The 21579-nt window shown below is 32.8% G+C and overlaps 1 protein-coding gene across 3 annotated transcripts in view; it reads right to left on the reverse strand.

Annotated features, from left to right (window-relative positions):
- Positions 1-21579, reverse strand: part of TSC22D2 (TSC22 domain family member 2) — a 49858-nt gene that overhangs the window by 21859 nt on the left and 6420 nt on the right. Inside the window, exon 2 of one of the 3 annotated variants that reach the window (XR_006299466.1) lies at positions 1580-1738. The exons of 1 other annotated variant lie outside the window; for it this stretch is intronic. Coding sequence is in view for 1 of the 2 variants with exons in the window: in XM_043595138.1 (XP_043451073.1) it covers positions 13506-13577 (72 nt within the window). In the remaining variant the exon portion in view is untranslated. Of the gene's footprint in view, positions 1-1579; positions 1739-13505; positions 13578-21579 lie in introns of all 3 variants that reach the window. One more of the 3 variants, XM_043595138.1, reaches the window with a different exon arrangement.

Genomic DNA, 21579 nt, shown 5'->3' on the forward strand with positions numbered 1-21579 from the left:
ACTAAATTATCCTGTGGAGAAATCCAATCAACATTTGAGCACAGAGACTGACAGTATGAAATTCCTAAACTAAAAGTGGGTAGGCTCTGATTTGTTCCATCAGTCTAATGATCACTTATGACAAATCAGCCTTGGATAAAATTCAGTAAGAGTTACAGAATCAGTGTACTCATTAAAAATTTCTTTTCTACACCATGTAGTTAGGTATATTACAAGGCTGTGTCTCTTAAATACATTCACTAACAAATGTTATTCAACTGTCTTTGAAAATCTGACAAATGCTCTGAACCTTTCACCAAAAACTGAACATAAAGTTTCATCCAAAATTTCACAGGGTTCATGATCCCTTGAGGCCCACTCACCCACTGACTACCAAAGATGGATATCCTACACTAAAGAAATTAGAAATTGTTTTCCTAATTACCCAAGGTATATAGAATTATTGTAGTAAAGGAAAAAATAAAAACTAAAAATCTTATAGAATATGGGACAATTATTAGTTTGTGATATTTCCTTCCAGACTACTATTGATCGTAATTACTGCTTTAAGAAACTTAAGTTTATATAATATGATCAAAGTCATGTAATACAATCAGAAACAATTTAGAATATTATTCAAAAGATAGAATGTATGTAAGGGAGAGACTAACATATCTCTGGTTGGGAATAAAGTTAGACATAGATATGGTAGCCTATTTATATAATTTCAAAAAATCTTTGATACACTTACAGGATATGTACACCATACTTTAATGAACATACTTTTTCTACAACTTTATGACCTTGGACATAAAAAACTTAACCCAAATATGCAAAATATGATGATGATCTTTTGAAGACTGAAGATTAAGATCTTATCCTAAACTGTATTTTCCTAAGAGTCTCCTACAAAATACAGCTGTGTAAAACAAAGTGAAATAAGAAGACCTATAAAACAAGTTTAAAGATTTTTGTTTTCCAAGCAGAATACAATGCTGAAAGGAAATGTTTTATTTTCAGGACATACAAAAAAGTATATTGACTTATAAGTTTATCATTTTCATTTAATATTGGTTCTTAAGACAGGAACTGAGAAAAATTTCCTGGCTTTACTTTTACAGACATCTAGCAGAAAAATGCCTTTTATTAACAAAAAATAAAATCCCAGAAGCAATAAAATTTAAACTATATTGTATGAAAAAATGGATGTAAGGTGGTTTTTTTTTTTCTAATAAAAGATTAATATATTAGTTCTCAAATCTCTCCTGGGATAATAACTAGAAAGTATTTGGGGGCTCTTAACTACACTGTGAACATCTACAGCAGATGTAATAGCAATATTTAAATAATGTTACTATAGCACAGGATGTCACTTATTTTTTAAACTGATTATTTATTAAACACCACTGCAAAGATACGGCCTTCAGCCTCATGAAATTTTGAAAGGATTACATACCCCCAAGTATTTAAAATTCCAAGTTTGAACTTATATTTAGTACTATACTCTTAGTTATACAATGTGCTCATTTTGTTCATAAATATTCATCTCAATACAATAACATCAGGTATAATACATAAAATCTAATCCATTAAGTCTTACCAATTTATGACCTGATGAGACACTCTTGTGGACAACATTCAGTCCTTAGAAGCTAGAATAACCCTCCAACCATGTGAGGGCATCACAACTTTTAAACTTTCGGCTTTCGATCATTATTATGTCACATTCCTCCTCCGATGCTGAATTCTAAAAAAAATTCTAGCAAAGAGTTTAAGTAAATAAGTGTTTTAATCAAATAGCCTTTAAAAATCTTTTATAGCAAAGTTTTATGTTTTACCATGATTACACAACTGATATTTTGTACTTAAAATTTTTTTAATGTAAAATAATTTCATATTTAATCTGGATACTTCAAACTTTAAATTTCAACATGGACTTCAGGCCATCAGGAATACTTGTTAGTAAAGAGTCAAGGAGAAATGGAAACCAATTAAAGGTTTAAGATCATGATCCAGAAATTATGATGTAACACCATTAACTTGCTACAGACAGTTTTGTAGTCCTGTAGAATGGCACTTGAATCTATTATCTGGTTCACATCCACATGATTTTCTAGACTTACATATAGCACACGTGGCTGGATCAGTAATAATCCATACCGATCATTTAAATGCTCAAGACAGCATTCAATTTTTATACCTAAATCCTAATCTGTCTCTACCATCTCCAACTTAAAAATTAGACAACATGATAGAATAAAATTTTATTATGCATTTTATATAACAGACATAACAATGTATCCTGTTCAGAAGTGGTCCTACAGCTCATCTGTGTGTGGGCACAGAATGAAATTAGGGGTAGGAATATTTAATAAATGATAAAAAATTACTTAATAATCTTGAATTTATTAAATTTTACAAGAAAGCTTTCAATTGGGCATCTATTTTAATTGTTGAAGGGTAATATTTGTAACATTTTCTATCTAGTGTGAATACTCATTTCTGTTTTTAGTTGCCAGTAATCCACAGAAAAGGCAGCCCACACATTCATGGGCACATTTTTGCCAATTTAAATTATCCCTCTAAATAAAAAGACATAACAGGGCAAGGGAAAGGGGGGAAAGGAAGCCATTACTGAGGAAGATCAATATATGCAAAGCCACAGAAAACTCAAAGACAGCATTGTAAAGGAAACTCTGCAGCAATCTCCAGAAATATTTGACCCAAATGTAGAGGGTTGGAGTTATGCTGTTACAGATTTTAACTTTTAATGGATTTTTTTCTATCACACACAGTCTTTAAAAGTCTCCTACACAATCTGAAGAACTATTAGAATTTTTCCAATTTATAAATATCTTTCCAAATGTAATCTCACAACACATTTGACTTCAATAAAATCATACAACTTTACTATCTTTTGTCAAAGTACAGCCTTATAATGTAATCACCTGGTGAAGGCAAAAACCCATAACGATGAGGTAAGTAGTAGTTTAAAGTCGTGGTCATTTCATTAACAAATTATCAAAACATTTTAAGCAACTCTTGTCTCCTATCAACCACAATACTACCATGATTTTAAAAAGTCCTTTTTGATGATGTACTCTTTTATGGGACAAGTCCCATGAGAAGACACAATACCCAGACATATGTAGCAGAGTAAATGCTTCCTGAAATATATGTACCTGTAATGCTGGTAATTTGCTTGTCTGTAAAGGCTCTGATGGACTGGCCATTTAAAAGCCACACTACCTGACCCTCTGTTAAAGGGCCTGCCAACAATAAGCACTGTTAACGATAAATGCCTGGAAAGATTCTGGAATAAAGAATCACACCAGTCATATAAAGCAAACTTAGTTGTTTTATTATGAAGCTTATAGAAAAAAAAAATTTAAGAAGTGTGTGCATTATACGAATGTATGGTAAATTTAGGACTTAAGAGCTATATTATATTCAAAAATACAAAATTTTCCTTATCAGATTTTTCTCCCAGCATGTATTTTCAAAATTAGCTGCTACCAAGTACAGGGGTCACATTTGAAGGGTTTCAATGAGTAAATTCCAAAATGTAGGAAATCCTTATTAAAAATGTGAAATAAAATTGGGTAACTGAGTCGCTTGTAGATGAAGATAGTTAAGACTAATTAGATATTCTTTTTAAAATTAGAATTCTCCCCAAAATGAATATTTATTTAGAAAGTTGTTCTAATAGATCAATCATAATCTTGAATCTCTGGCAAGATTGCTATCAAAAACAAATTCTGAACATTTCCTATATTTATCATTTCCTTCTTTTTCAATTTGTGAGAAGGAAAAATCCCATTTAACCAAGTATGTGCTATTGAAAGTTCTTATGGTATAGTCCAGGAAGAACTAGGCTTAGGTTTACCATGATTTAGCTAATTTTATGGCAAATTTATATTGATAGAACAATGTAGAGAGCACAGGGGCAAGAAAGTGGATGATCTACAATTTCCAAGTCATCTGAAAACCGATATGCAAAATCAAACAAATCTGCAAGAGTTCCTAAAGGAACTTGCTATGTGAATAAATGTGCTTAGGTTTGGTCTGATATAAAATTTCACTTTCACGTGTAAACCACATCCTTAAAAACTTCACTACACTGTTTGGAGAAATCCTAGACATGATAAATCAATGCTTGCTTTTCTAAAGATCAGAAATGCTTGTTTTTTAAATGGAAAAAAGGGGGAAATGGGACAACTCTGTATGCTCCCAATAAATTAAATATAGTCTTTCCACAGATTACATATTGGGGAAAGGAAGCTAAGAATATCAAAGATAAACTTACGGAAAAGTTTTAGTCCAAACGTACCTAACAGAATAAGAACACTGGAAAGACAGTGTGTTCTAAGAAACTCACATATAAAAAGACATACACAGTAAAGGAAACCTGTATCTGTGGATGAGTCAAGGTAAAATTTAAGATGATTAGCTATGTTAAAAATATTAAAGAAGGTGTTTAGCATGCTGTGCACTATATCCAATCCACCTTTTGGTGAAAGAAACACAAAATATATGGCTTAAAAATTTCATTCATACAGCTCTGAAAAATACCTCTAACAAAATAGGTTATTGATGTTTTTAATAGATCATGTTCATTCATAAGTGATTTACACTCCTCATTCTTTCAAAAGGAGAAGAAACAGCTTATAGAGGATTAAAATAAATTAATTGGGAGTTGGAACAGAAAATAAAAATGGAAAACAGAGTAGGTAGAAGCCAATTATATGTTATTTAAATACATATGTGATAAGGAATGGCAGGCTTTGTTAACAGAAGGCAGGATATCTGACTCAGCTTTTATTAATAACAGCTAACATAAGGAAATATAACTGCTCTTAAAATTTAAGAGAGCATCACATATTACGTTTTTAAGAGTTAATATCTCCTTCTTGAAACATAATATAGCCATCCCAAACATACATTCAGCAACATTTTCCGAACTAAGTTAGTAATACCTAAAACAGAAACAGGTGCTGCAAATAAATTTTCTGAAGCTCAATGGTTAATAGTCACTCTGAACAGAAGGAGTGGGATTAATCAGACAATACAACTCTTCCGCAACTCCTTGTTACCTTCAAATAGTGGGTAGACCCCAGGGCAAGAATACTTTCTTTACCCTGACATTACCCACAGGGAGATATACAGTAAGACACACTTTTGGCTTCCAAGACACTGGTTATATATACCACTGTTTCTGGGTCAAATATCAAATTAAAAACTGAAAAAAAAAATAACAATCAGCACCTTCCAAATCTTTTGGTATTTATAATCAAGGATCTTTAAACCTTGAAAACAACCAGGAAACAAAATTGCATAAAAATGCTATTTATTAAGGATATATATCAAAACATATTCTCAATTATTACCACCTATTTAAATTTATTTCTGTCAAATATGAAAAATGTTTTAAAAGTATTCAACGGAAACCTAAACACAGAAGATAATTTTTGGTACACTAACACATTTAAGTGCTTTATATCCATCACAAAAATCTAATATATTTCCTGATTTGAGTAATTTATTTATTTTTTTCAATATATGAAATTTATTGCCAAATTGGTTTCCATACAAAACCAAGTGCTCATCCCAAAAGGTGCCCTCCTCAATACCCATCACCCACCCTCCCCTCCCTCCCACCCCCCATCAACCCTCAGTTTGAGTAATTTAGAATATTAGTACGAGTATGCGTGTGCACACATAAATAATAAAGAAAATGCCAACTAGAATATAGTCAGTCATTTCATCTAACTACGTACCAACCCAAATTAAGGAAACAAAAATATAAAGTAACTCCACTTGGTATCTGTCTCTTCCTAAAAGGCTGCCAAACTATCTGGAAGTTTAAATACACTGAGTGAAGTGTGAGCTTAAAATTTTAAATTGTTTAAGACTAGAAAGAAAACAAAACAGATGCTATATATATTTGTTCTGGCTCAACAACTTCAGGCTATATTTAAATATCCTCATCCGAACAAGTTCAGTAAAAGTTTTTCTTAAAAAGCTTTGTTAGAGTTCTAGATTCCATAGAAAAAATAAATTGGGTTTAGCAAATTAGTTTACACACTAATACACACATACAAGTTTCTGTTCTATTCAAAGGTTTGGTTTACTTAAAACTATTCTGGTGAAAAGTAAAAATAAATTAACAATAATAAGACCTTACCAACTATCTCCACTTATTTCAACTGTTTCTCAAATTTTACCCTGAAAGTAATTACCATGACCTCTCAGAGTAGGCCTTGGTGACTTATGTTAAGAAAATTTACTAACTAAAGAAGAAGGTGGTAAACACATGAGCAGAAGCATATAATAATGGATAAGCTGTTAATAATTTATCATCATCAATTTTGAAGTCTGGTCATGTGATGAAAATAATGTCAGCAAGTCAGGTGTCCCATTTCAGCCAGCCATAGAAAAGCTAACAGAGGAAAAGAAATGCTTAGAATCCACCAAACATCACATCAAACAATGAGACGCAGATCTATGGTTAAAAATCTGGTGGCAGATAATTCACCTTACACAACTATCAGAATAAAATTAGGAGGATACAACAGAATATAAAGGATAGCAATTACATTATTTGTAACCCCAACAGGTGAGTAAAAAGGTCTTCAAATTACACTACTTTTTCCAATTCCAGATTAGAATCCCAACTTAATATGTATGCATAAAAATCACCTAACAGAAAAAATTGGTACATGAATACACTTGCATTTCTGTTCTAAGGGACACACCCACATTAATATCCACAGGTTCTTCTCTTGCCATTACCCACCCCGCAAGTCTGAGAAATAAAAGACATCCCCTTGTAACATTTTTCCAGCCCCAACAGTTGTTTCAGCTGGATTTTAGACATCTTGCCTATCTCCTCTCTCCAACCCTGACAATACAGACTAACTAGGCAGATGTGTTTTACCTTATCATTTTATCCAGAATACTAGCACTCCTTTTTTTGTGGTGAATATTTAAACTTTTAACAATCCCAGAGAAGACTAATACAACAGAAGTATTTAATTACATAAGAAGGAGGAAAAAAGACAGGTGTTTGATAATTAAATGTGATCTATGATCTTGTATTGGCTCTTGGATCAGGTAAAAAATGGTAATGAAAGACATTACTGGGACAACTGCAAAATCTGAATATAAACTGTGTATCAGATTACAGTATATTAAACTTGAATTTGCTAATTATACTGTTGTTAGATAATAGAATCTTCTTATGCTAAAAGTATTTTTGGGTCAAATGCACAGGATGTCTGCAACTTAAATGGTTCCTAAATAACATGTCAGGGTCATAAAGCAAGTATGACAAAATGTTAATGAATGCTAAATCTTGGTAAGATTATTGGAGCTTTTTATTATTCTTGTAATTTTTCTGTAAATTTGAAATTTTTTCAAAATTCAAACATGTTCCCTTTTTTAGTTAGTAAATGATATTCCCAGAATCTATCTTCTACTTTCCAAGATCACTTACCCTCTTCAGAGCTTTTCCTATTCTCTAAAAGTAGATAATGTTTCCCAAGGTTATGGCTTGACCCTTTTACCCTACTCTGCTCACTCCTTGGCAAACTCAGCTTTCCCTAAAGCTTGAACTCTATATGCATATATACATAAATAAAACACACAAATGGTTCTTAAATCTCATCTAGCCTTGGCTTCTCTACCAAGCTGCAAGTCTGCAGCTCCAGTTGTACCCTGAGTATTTCCACCTTGACTTTCCAGCAGCTCCACACATCCCAAAGTAGCTAAAACCAGAATCTCATTACTATTTTCTCCTTCTCAAACCAATTCTTTTACTAATTCTTCCTATTGGTACCACCATTCTCTCAGTCAATTAGGTTCTAGACTCTGGAGTCAATATCCAGTAAGTTATAACATCGTGTAATTCCTACCTTCTGATAACTATTCTTTTCTCATCTCCATTGCCTAATTCAGGCCTTCATCACCTTTCTATTCTCTTTGGTCTCTGTCTAACCCAACATCTCTTCTCTGGTGTCTTCAAATGTTTTGTGCAACAAATTTAACCATCCTTACCACATATGCTCTATACTTACACAGTTGCTCACTGTATTACTCTAACTGGAATTCTCCCTTTCCCTCAGTTCTTTAACTCTGTATGAGCAAATTCTATTCACCTTTCAGGTTCCAACTCAAAAAGCCTCTTCCTAGAGAAGCCTTGCCCAGTGCCTCCAGCTGTACTTGAGACATTCAAATGCTTGAATTTTAAATGACAGTTATCACTTTCAATCATGTGATGATTTTCTCACTTATCTTTTTCCATGTTAAGACCCAGCTCACTGGTTTTCCTATTGTGACCAACAGTTAAATGCCTCTGGTACAGGATTCTTTTCTAAGAGTTTGCTAGTCTTCCATTCCTTAAGCAAATACACAGTTCTGTGAGGTTTTGTGATAATCATGGCCAACAATGATAAAACAGAAGTAGCACAATTCCAACGCCTTTCTCATCTCTTCTTTTCCATTTAGAACTAAGTGCGGGGAATAAAACTCCACAGAACAGGGATTTTAGAAGTAATTGGCTTTAAACCTCAAAGTCAACATTCCTGACATAAGCAGGAAGACAGCTGTTAACTGTATTAATATTAATTTGTAGTGATGGAAAGACTTTTTTTTACAGAGCATGTGTCTACTTTAAGAAAGCAAGCTCAAGCCTCTCTGTTCAAAACACCCACCTGATTGTCTGGGTAGAGTACAAAGAAAGTAGTTTTTAGCTACCTTTGTATTTAAAGTAACTATCCTATAGAAATGGAGTATACTAAGTCTGTCACCATCTTTTCCTGTTTCTTTGAGATCTAAAAAGATTGTCTAAAATTACATTGGCTTTTGTGACAGGACTGTCACTTGCTGATCAATACCATAAAATGCAGGCAACTAAATACATCTAGGGATTTTTTACTCCACCTATTTAACCTAAGTTTCAACTTTCCTAAATTTACACACAAGTTCTTTCAATTTCTAATTTTCTACACATGCTTCAGACTGTTAAACTTATAAATGCTATCATCTGATAATACCTGTAACTTCCTACTTTATTGTCTAAACATTTTATAAACATGTCTTTAGGTTATTTTCTAAATCTGAGATCCAGTCCTAAAAGGTGACAGGTTACTAAAACTTTGTCCTCTAATTTTGTGTCTTTGATTATCCTCTACTGGATATCCTTAACTGGAATATGTCAAAATGTAATCACATAATAAATTACATAAGTACTATATAGAAATTATTAGAAAATATATCTGGGGTGCTTACAAAACAATTCAGGTTCATATCCTCAAGGTACTTCTAGTAAGTACAGAACATCTCCTAATAAGGAAAGAATATTTAACTAGTAACAATTTCCAACAACTCATTATGGTGATTCTTGAAAATTATGTACTGCTGACCCCTTAACAACATGGGTTTGAACTGCACACGTCCTACTTATATGTGGATTTTATTTATAGTTGACATGTTGCATTAGTTTCATGCGTATAGCATAGTAATTCAACATACCTTAATTTTTTTAGTACTATAAATGTATTTTCTCTTATGATTTTCTTAATAACATTTTCTTTTCTGTAGCTTAATTTGCAAGAATACCATATTTAATACACATAACGTACAAAATATGTATTAATCGATTGTTTATATTATCAGTAAGTTACACTTGGATTTTCAACTGTGTCCAGGAGAGGGAGAGAAAAGGGCCAGTGTCCTTAATTGCTGCATTATTTAAGGGTCAACTGTAGTTCAGATCTACAACTGTGCAGAACCACATAGATAAATCTCAAACATGGGGTGAAAGAAGACAGACACAAAATAAGAACTACAATTTTGTGTCTTAATCTGGGTGCTGGTTACAAAAGTATGTTCAGTTGAACTGTACATTTATGAATGGTGTACTTTTCTGATAAAAATTATACTTCAATAAGAAGATTTTTTTAAAGTCCTATCACTAAAGCATTCACAAAAACTAGATTAGCCAAGTTCTAAAACCTGAGGTTTACCATCTGGGTAAGTACTAGGGGGTGTTAATGATGTACCCAAGCTTCTTGGAGGATGAGTAAAACAAAACAAATTATCTTATACAAGAAGCTTATTTCTGATTTACTCCTAACTTCAAAAATGAAATCTCATAGGAACAAAACAAAGCAATTTAAATGAAATTAGGTATCTAGCATAAAGATCAAAAATTTAGACACTCTTTAACTTAACTCATGTGCGCTATTTTCCTTATTTATTTCTCTTTAAATACTGGTGCTATCATAAGGAAGGACAAGCCAACTCAAGGGGATAGTGCACCTGGCAACTGTTACTCTCATTTGTTAACTACATTTATGCATTTTCTTCATTAAGGCAGAAATACTGCAAGCGTTTATCAATGAAGTCTAAATCCTTACAAGCTACCTAATTTCTTCCTTTAGTCTACCTGAGCAAAAGTTTCTTCCTCCCTACTCTTTTACCTTACTGACCCGATATATACAAGAGGGCAAATTTGTTTGCTATAAATCCTTACCCTCAGCTTTTTTGCAAAGGACTCAACAACAGCCTGTTCCCCAGTGATCGTTAAAATAGGTTTCTAAACTAATTTGTTACCTACCATTGCACTGCTAACAAAGCAATGCCAATAATTAAGTCTGGAAAGCTGTTCTTTACAGAGAAATAGAAAGTCAAATTTTAAAGTTACTATTCTAAAATGCCAATAAGCTAGGATATCACTAAGTATAACTATAGTAAAATAATCTCCAGAAAGCTAATTATGGAAGCTTAATAAATAGTCAATGCAAACACTCTGGGCTTCCTAAGAAAGGGATGTATTATTTTTAAAGTATCAGTATCAATTGTCCTTAAATTTGGCAATGGTTTCAGCTGATTGATTCCCTGAGTACTCTGTAAATGACAGGAAGATAGAAAACAATGATGGCACCTACAGGTAGGTGCTTAAACTTTAGTATAATAACTGAATAAAGTGCTGGTTATCAGTAGAAATACAATCTCTAAATACAGGTAGAGGCAGATGGGTGAAAATCTTCTCAATTTGCTAATTCTAATTTAAAGAGAGAAGGAAACAAAGGGGCCATTAGGGAACTCTGAGTCAATGTGAGGAAATGTATATTAATTACTTATGTTTTGATTAAAAGATACTCTGCTAAAAGAATACGGGGGGGGGGGGGGGAGGAGGGAGGAGGTAAGATTTCAGTCTTTCAAATAAGGCAAACCAAGGATCTTCAGCTATTCCGGGCAGGTTTAATGAAAATTGGCACAGGGTTTAAAAGCTGCCTCTACAGAATAGGAGTTCCAAGATTTCATAAATAAGAGCCTGAAATGTACTTATCAACACTGATAAGCAAATTTATACCTCAAACTTAGATACTGTAAAGGATTTATAGTCCCTTCAACTCCTGAATGGTTCTATTCAATAGAATCATCCCCTGCAAAATACTTATTTGTCAAATTAGTGTAATTAAAAAAAAAATCCTTAATTTATAATGGTAAGAAAATGAATATGGCAATTTGGTGAGATTACAACCATGGTTAGGATAAGAGTATTTAATATATTTTAAAGCTTAACACACACAAATCTTCAACCCCTTGTCTGCAATGAAAAAAAAACGAATAGTCCCACAATACTTTATTTGCTAATATACCTATTAAAAAGTCTGTAGCTATTTACCAACTGAACTCGTATAGTTAGAACTAATAAAGCTAGCCACTATTGCTCTCAACTGAAAATCTAGTAAGTTAGTTGAAAGGTTCAAAGGAAGCCACTAGTTCGTTTCTATGGAGTTGGACTTGTCACTTTAGTACCAAAGGGAAGAATGGCTGATCTATAATATAAGTTTGGTGTCAACACACTACAGACAAGTATCTATTAACATCTTTGGCTCTGGACAACAGGCTTCAGGGAGAAGAGAAAATACTTTCAAACCATGAGAAACTACAGATACAGCAACTTGCCTCATTTCTGATACCTTAAATATTTCTGTATCTAAAAAAGGAAAACAGATTAGGAGTATTTAGCTATAACAACAAATGATGAGCAGGCAACTTCCGTGGTTGTTTTATAATGGAACAAAAGAAAACTTTTGATATTAGGTCAAAATTACAAAAAATAAAGCTCAAACCTTTCTATATTGTTTTGATGAACAGCTCTTAATCATATTGATATCATGGTAGCTTACAAAATCTAGCTATTTGAAATAAATTACCATTCAACTAAAACTTCTCTTATTATACATTTCTAAATAGAGTGCCATTTTTCCTTTTTCTAATACAAAAGTATAAAGTACAACCCAAGGTACTCATCCTGGCTACATCTGATAAGCCATTTGAATGATTGAGCATCCATGCTTGTTTTATGCCACAATTTACACTTATGTCTTACTTTATATTGATATAGCTGTATAATTTCAAAATTGGAATTATAAACATTGTACTATAAATTTTAAAACTTCTTATTCTACAAGTAACTATTTTAAAACATTTTCAGTTAAGGAACAGATCACCAAAAAGATACTTTGTTAGACAATTTCTTCAGAGTGACACACAGCAAATCAAGTCTAAGAATTAAAAGACTGTTACCATTTGTAGGCAATGTAAACCATGTCTTAGCATGACATGTACATGCACTTAGCAATACTCTTTTCTAATGAAAGAGATGAAGTTAAGTCCATGAGTGTTATCCAAACTATGCCAGAGGACACAAATGCGTTGCCAGGCAGAGTTAAAAGAATCTAGCAAAGCTTTGTGTGAATTTTTAAAACAGCATTTGTGCTCATTCTATTAATTAAACACAGAATGGAGCGCTAATAAATATTCAGCCAAATAACTGAACAGAGCATATACTAAAACTATGTAATAAGCAGAAAGATAAACCAAATTACCTTTTGCCATAAATGAACTCTTAAGACTTGACTCTATATTTTTAAAAGTTAAAAATGAAATTTATATAACATTTCTATGAGAAAAGCTGTTTTAGGAGTTTATAAAACAGTAATGCAGGTCTAGGGAATTCGAGCAAACAAGCTTGATGTTAAAGTTTCGCAGCAAGAATTAAACAGTGACTAATACTTTAATACCTTGGTCTCGTCCCTTCTCCAATTTCTTAATAAGTAACATTTCGCTTTGAGTCACTAAGGCGTTTACAGAGAAATATAAAATAGGAAAAAGTAAAACAACCGTAGTTTATTTTACAGAATATATTTTTACATTGAAATATAAAGGGTAAGTGGATATTTCATATAGCAAAATTCAATAGACTATGTAATCCTTCAAAAAAGTAAATATACTTAAAAAATAAGTAAAAACAAAAGTATGCTTATATTCTATTTAAAATATAGATTGTCCTTTTGGTTTATTTTGCTGCTTTGTCCCATGCTAGATACCACATGATTCCCCCCCTAAAATGACATATAAAGTTTAGTTTTAATGATGTGATACCAGTACAGTGCAAAGCAATTCATGCATACACTTTTGCATGTATGCATTCCATATGTAAGTATTCATACCTATCCCAGAGGTTCTTTGATTCCTGAAACGTGTTCAAATGGAACGCTTGGTAGAAAGCAGTTGAAGGATTCCTGCGAGATCCAAGAATCAAATGGAAATGAGGTTGAGAAAGTACAGTCAAATCACTATTTTTCAAAAAAAGATGGAAGATCTTAGATTTCTAATATAGTATAAAGCTTTAAAAGAAAAAAAAAACCACTACATAAGCTTGCTTAAAAACATTTTGAAAGAAATTAAAAAACTGGATGAAATCCAGCAGACCCTGACAATTCAGGATCACAGTTATAAAAGAAAGGAGTAATACAGATAAAATAACACCCAATTATGTGTATGTGTGTATGTCTACACAAACATGAATCAGTTCACAGCCTAATCAACATTAGTCTGTATCAGATGCCTTTATAAAGCTCTAAACACTTAGCAGTTCAGCAAAGCTATTCTCAGGTACAGTTTTCATATACAATAAATTAGGCTACACCTTCATAATATAAAAAATCTTAACAGGATCTATTTAATAGGGTTTGATGACGACCAACGAGTCCTTTTCTGGGTTGGACTTGACATGATTTCTTCTACCTTCAGAACCCATTTATTTGTGTTTTCTCTGGATTAGGGCAAAAAACGGTGCAGCAATTGTATGGCAGCTTTCTAATCACCATCCATTTCTACCATTCCCTGGAGACACATTCGCTAGGGCTATAACCACATTATCTTACCTGATGGGTTCATCAAGGCAAGCTCCCAGCCTGCATGATTCATCTCACATCCCTGGATTTCTTAAGAGACTACTAAAATTTGACTACTAAACCTCCTCTCTAATAGTTCGCCCTGTACCTAAGCATATTTCCATAGTTTTCCCAACTTCAATCTGTATGTTAGGGAGCTAACAAAAACTTGTCACATTACTTCTAAAATCCTTGACTCCTGCTGTGGCAAGGGTCTTAACAGCAAGTTAAGAACATAAGTGCTTATTAAATACCAGACACTATTCTGGGTTTGTCTGTTTATTTATGTATATTAACTGAACTCTACAACAGCCCCAAAAGTAGGTATTATTATTATTTCTACCTCACCAAAAGGAAAACACCTAACATCACAGAGCTAGTAGGTAGCAATCTGGTCCTACAGTTTATGCTCTTAAACTACTATGCTAAACATAGAGTTAAATTTTAACCTCTCTAGGTCTGGGTCTTTATTAGTAGTACAATAAGAAAGCTATTTCCAAATTCTACTGGAAGAGCCATGAATTACCGATGATCAACAATCAAACAAATACTCAACAGAATTCCAGGATTTCAAAATTCTGAATAAGACTCATTGTGTTATCTATTAAATTTTTAAGAAAAAATATTTTTTAAAGGCTATTTTTTTATTGTAACCACTAGGATACCTCTTAGATGATCTAAAACTAGGAAAGGCAGACAGACACTAGATGCCAGAGTGTCACCAAAGCAACTGTTTGATTAATTGGCATTTTCAGCATATCTACTTCTCTTTGCCTGCTCTACTTACTTTAACTGTTTCCTATTCTTTTAACCCTTTCTCTGTTTTTCTCTAGACCAGGCCTCAGATAATCAAACTGATTAGACCTAATATCAAGGATTCAGAGTCTGCTAACTACCGTTTATTTAATAGCTTGTACCCTCTCAAGATAGACCTGTCAGGCCATTTTTTTTTTTTTTTTTTTTACTGTAACTGGAAATCGGTCTACCAAATTAAACGAAAGTGAACTGAACCAACTGAAAACTCAATTGGCTTTTACCAGGCTTACTCAGGACCATATGGGGACAAGTTTGCTATTCACATAGGTCTGTTTGGAGACCCTGGATTTAAAACAGAGTGACTCAAAGAGGAAAGCAGTAAATATGAGAGGATAACAAAGAGTAAACGTGGAGGCTATTCTGCAAGGCTGGAATTTAAAATTCATTAAAGAGTATTTACAATATATTTATAAGGATGACATTCTTTAAAAAAACTTCAGATCTCCTGACCTTGGAAACATACATACACATATATTTAACTTGAATCAAATTCATATGCCAAATAAATTGGTTTTAAATGAAGTCATATGACTTGAGTTATGAGATTCCAGCATTTTTACAGCATAGACTCTAATAATGAAATGTTTCTCATAAGTTAAATGTAGAAGTGAAAAAAGAATGTATCTGCAGTTAGTCGTGGATCTTGGGGCAAAAAAGGAACCAATGAAATAAAATACTATAAATGGGCCTAAAGTCTTCAGAACATGTCAGAACAAATACTCAGGTTGCAAAAGCTGGCAGTGAATCACTTTTTACATACATTCAAAATGAAGAAGCCATATGGAGTTATACAATCTATGTACTCTAGAAAAATTCAAATAGTCTAGATTGCAAGGATAAACATTTGGTTTCTGGAATACTTCAGCAGGGTGTTTTCCATAAACAGAGGAATTTTTTGCAAATAGCAACAATTAGTCTCAAAACATTGATTAACAGGCATAGATTAAAGGAGTCAAGTCTGTTAAACCTAGCTGATCAGAACTTCAAAAGAGCCATTTGTAAATACTGAAGGGCTTGATCATCAAAGACTTCTGTTTTGGAATGGCATAAAATTGAGGAAATTAAGAGCCCAAGGAAAATGCTGTTAATGGGGATCATTTCAAGGTTATAGTCTATGTAATCTGAAGGCACCACGAGGCAACTGACGTTATTAAAAACTTATTGGAAAGAAATACTGAATTTTACGCAATTTTGGTCATAAATTCTCTTCTGCCCAAGAAATAAAATTTGAAACCAGTTTTCTAATAACATATTTGATGTCAATGCTAACTATTAGTCTAAATATAAAGCCAACAAAGCACTTCTTAGGGAGACTGAGGTGTGGTTTATTCTGAATTTATTTCAGCCACCTAAATTAAAATGCTGTTTCCCCATTTGTAGACATTGTTCAAAACCAATGAACGAATATATCTTTTTCTCTGACTTTATACACTAAATAGCCTGTCCTGTTAATATCTAAGTACATGATAGTAGTATATCACAATGTGACTCAAACATGACATATACCTACCTGCTTTGCTAAGACACTATCTTTGTAGGGTAACTGTAACAGAGAGGAAAATATAGATATATACTACACCTCAAAATTAAGCTACCAAAATTGTTGAAGCTTAAAGTATCAGGTACATGAGCCCTAAACTTAGCAAATACCTTCTTCCCTTATGTCAAAACTCAACTTCAGAGATCTCTAAATAGAAACCAGGGAAATACAATAAGCAGAGGAACAAGGGCCACCTCCAACATTATCTAAGGATTTAAAATAATTAAAACTATTCTTTAGGTAAAGGGTTACAACACAACAGATTAGTGGCTAGAGTAGCTTTTCCTTCCTCTATACTATAGTCAGCAAAGTAATAGAACAAAACTAACTCTGGAAAAATCCAAGAGCACTGGCTTTGGAGTCAGAAGGCCTAAGTCTGAATCCATGCTTTGTCACTTAATAACTATGTATTTAAATCCTATAAGTCTGTTTTCTTAATCCATAAAAAGGGGAGGAACACTTCCCCATAGTTGCTGAAAAGTTCAAATGATATTATGCATAAATAGGGCCACAGATATAATTAAGCTTGATTTGTGTTTAAAACAGGATTACAGTTTCCAAATCATGCTATATAAAAATCAAGTTTTGGTAGAGAATCTTAACATATACCAAATATTTCATCATTACTAAGGTAATATTGAGGCAAACAAAATACTTAAACTTAGAGCTACGTATACCAAGCTATTTTGTACATTCCATTGGATAAGAATCCTGACTTCTGGGACTGAGAGCTCCCCCAGGATTTCCTTATACACAACTTTATTGCAAGATTTTAATTAAAAGTACAATAATCACCAAAAAGGGTACTGAAATGGTTCCAAGATACATACTATTTTAACAATAAAAGCTGCAAGAAACACCTTTAACAGCAACCATAAACTTCTGATAAAAAAAAAAAATTCAATTTCTCACTGTAACATTTAAATCCTTCACTCTAGTTCCTGTCAAATTAACTACATTTCTCAAATCTGACATCTCACTCTTCCATTGTCACACAAACTGCCATCTCTCTCTACTTGGAAAATCATCCGCTTTGCTTATCAACTGACCTAACCTATACGGCCCTTTTAAGATTCATTTCGAGAGTTGAAGAATGCACAAGTAACAATGGGTTGATTCTGAGGACAGAAACTGGGTGGTTGGAGGATAGAGGTATCAGAGAGGCTTTCAATTTATACTCTTGTATATTTTGAACTGTACAAGAGGTATTACCTATGCAGATAATAAATTATTTTAAACAGAGGTCTACCAAATCTGGCGTTAGGCCCTAAACTATTCCCATTAGTACCTTATATTTATTCCATCACAGCCTATAATGTATATGAAAGCTTACATTTTCATATAGCCTGAGATCTTGAGAGGGCAGGATAGTCTTATTTCTGTATACCAGTACTTACTCTTCAGGGAACACAAAGAAAGTTTAAATGACTGACATTGTTACTTTAAATGTTTTCTTGGGGTTCCAACCTACTTCTTGAGTATCTGTGAGTTTAATTTTTTTTTCTTTCTTTTTTTGGTCACATGATAGTCTGGTGGCAAGAAGGCTTAAGTTGGCAGACATATATATATGTCTAGATATACAGAGTCACATACAAGAAACTTTAAAATCTAACCAAGTCTCAAACTCCTTCTTTACCAAAGAGGAAAACTGAGAGAAGTTAAAAAACTTAACCAAAGAAACTGGCTAAGTGGTAGAAAAGTCATGACCAGAACATAACTATTATACATCTTATAACATCATGACTTTTCTGGCTTAAAACAATGTCTCCCTTTCTCTTATTAACATCTATACCATGGAATTACACTTTCAGATCAGAACAGAAGACTCTTGGTATGACTCACCAAGAGGTGATCAAGAGAGCAGTTTGGACAATGAAATACTAACATTTCTGTGATGTATGCTTGCCATACATACTGTATTATGTATGGATCATTTACAAATTATTTGGATACCTCATTTAATCCTGTCAAACTCTTCAACACAGATATTACCCTCATTTTTCATATGGGGAAACAGGAGGCTTAGAAAGCTAAATAACCAGCTCAAGGTCAAAATGCCTCAGGTATGTAGCACAGCTGGGTTTTCAGCCCAGGCATGTCTGACTCCACTATCTGTAAATGGCCATTCATATGACATGCTAATACATAATTAAACATACTACTGATTTTACTTGACCAAGAGCCTTCCTCTCCTTGTTTTTGCTTTGTTTTCAAAGGCAAGGGAGACCGAATACAAGTCAAGCAAGGATGGGTTTTGGTTTAACTTATAAAACTATTTAGTACTCTACTTAATTCTAATTCTACTTTAGAAACTAGTTGGTTTTAAACTTTGCTTTGGGTATCCTTCATTCACAGATTAAACAATCTACTTGTGTAATAATGAAGAGGGATACCCTAAAACATTAAAAGTAACATTTAAAATACACCTGCATTATTTATAATAATTGACATATTAATCAGTTTCTATATATTAATATTCTTTCATCAGATTTTATTTTTTTTAATTTTTAACATTTATTTATTTGGGGGAGGGGCAGGAAGAGAGAGAGAGAGGGAGACACAAAATCTGAAGCCATTCCTCTGAGCTGTTAGCACAGAGCCTGATGCAGGGCTCAAACTCAAGAATATAAGATTATGACCTGAGCTGAAGTCGGACGCTCAACTGACTGAGCCACCCAGGTGCCCCTGTTTCACCAAATTTTAGTGAAAGCTTATGGGAAAAGAGGCTTTAAATAATTTAACATTCAGACTTCACTTGTTTGTCTTGCCTACTCTAATTAGCAAGGCACTTATTAATAGTCTATGTCCTAGGTGAACACACTATTAAAATTATTAACTCAGTGATCTGCAGAAATTTCACATAACTATCACATATAATGTATGACTTAATAAGACTTCATTCTTTTTAACAAATGTAAGCTTGGGTACAAAGAAATAAAACTAAATACTTAAATCTAATTTGGGGCTTTAAATTTGAGAAGCAATCCAGAAAAGAATGGATGAAATTTAATTCACCTGGTTTAAAAGCAGAACTTATAAACATAATTTTTAAAGATAAAAGCAGATAATACCTTAAATACCAGTCAAATTTGAAGTGTATATATTAAAATATATTATGAAAGTCACATAATGATGTATGGGAATGATATGAATTGGTTATTGTTCCTAAATCTTTATGGAGAAGTTTTTGCCCTGAACAATACTAGCTTAAGAATGTAACAAATATTGAGTAATTTGGTATGTTCAAGAAATGCTGTGGGAAAGACCCAAATTATACCAATGACTCAGGTATGCACATTCTTTGTGGATGTAGTAATTTGTTTTATACCATCTAAAACAGCAGCTTCAAATCACAAGTCCACTTGGTTTAGTATAAAGAAAAAACTAAGGGATTTATTTCAATTCAGGAATTTTGCTATACATACCCCTTAAATACTGTCAGTTAATAAGATTTCTTCTTAAAAACCTGCTCTTCCCATTAATAAGAAATTAATAAGAAACATCGTCATTCAGGCTACATTTACCCAGACAGACCTGTTTTTATAAACCCTTTCTTCCTCATACTTAAAGAGTATTTAAATTGCAATGCAATTAAGAAATAAACAACATCTGTTCAGAAAAGGAAATACATATTGGTCTAAAACAATTATTAAGAAAAGAAATTAGATGGCTTTTTCTCACTAGTAACAAGTGTTGCTGTTCCTTCTGAGACCGTATTTCATGTCATTTCGCTCTATTTTCTTCTATCTTGGTTATGTGCCATCACTCTCTAACTCCCCCTGCCCCAACTTCTGCTATTTTAGGAAAGAAAAGTCAAGACCTTTTTATATTCCCCTATCAACCATTCCTCAGTAAAGAGACTCATTTTGGTTTCTTTACCATCTGATTGTTGGGGTGCTCTTTGTTACTAGGACACTAGAGAGCAGGACTGCTTCCAATCTCATCTGGTGCACAGAAAGACTAAACTCTATTCCAAATGACCAAGTACCAGATCCATAAATCCAGTATCATGTTTTACGATTTCCAAATTAGTGCTATCAGAATTCTCAACAGATTAATATTATATTTATTCTCAGGAAGTGGAAAACATTTACACCACACTACCAGTACTTTAAAAAAAAAAAAAAAAAAAAAAAGACTTCCAATAGAAGCAATTTAGTTTAACATACCCTACTTCCTCCACAGGGAAAAAATAGTGTTACTAAAATAGTTACTTAGAGTGTGTCTTACCCACACACATATAAGCCATTATGTTTTCTAATGGTTATCCAATGTTTAGCCTACAGAACTTAGTTCATATAAAAATTTAAATATATATGTCTCTGTTAAAAAAAAAAAGTCATACTCCTACTGATAAAACTCAGTTTTGGGAATTTTGGGTACTTTTGGACCATCAATCTTTCCGGAAATCTATGATAATTTCCTTTACTTAAAGCCATGTTTATAACCAAAGTATATTTTAGTAATCAGTGTGGCACTCTGATGGATCCACCATTTATCAGTTTTTATACTAAATAATGTCACTCACACACAGGATTTTACACTGTTTACAAAATCCTTGGTAAGGGTACGTAAGATAACATCTAGTGTGTGTAACTTAAACATCAACTGTAAATCTAGTAGGGCAAAATTATCTCTACAACTCAATATAGATAAAGAAACAAAAGCTCCCAAGAAATACAGATTCAGCTAAGGAGCTTTCATTTGTAAAGACTAAATGTAGTGAGACTTTTTGAGCTCTAAGAAGTATCTATAGATTTTATGATAAAGGTTAAGAGTTACAATCTCTTGATATACATTTGCATAATCTTCTCACTTAAACAGCAAGTTAAAAAGCTCTGTTAAAAGTGTGTGCGTATATGAGATATATGTATAACTGTAGCAACAAAATTTGTATATATAGCACATGTCAGGATACACCACTTAACATTCACAATTTATAATACTTAATCAGTCATTAGCAAACTACACAAATAAAACCATTAACAAGAT

The sequence above is a fragment of the Prionailurus bengalensis genome, chromosome C2 (genome assembly GCF_016509475.1).
Source record: "Prionailurus bengalensis isolate Pbe53 chromosome C2, Fcat_Pben_1.1_paternal_pri, whole genome shotgun sequence".
Taxonomy (NCBI): Eukaryota; Metazoa; Chordata; class Mammalia; order Carnivora; family Felidae; genus Prionailurus; species Prionailurus bengalensis.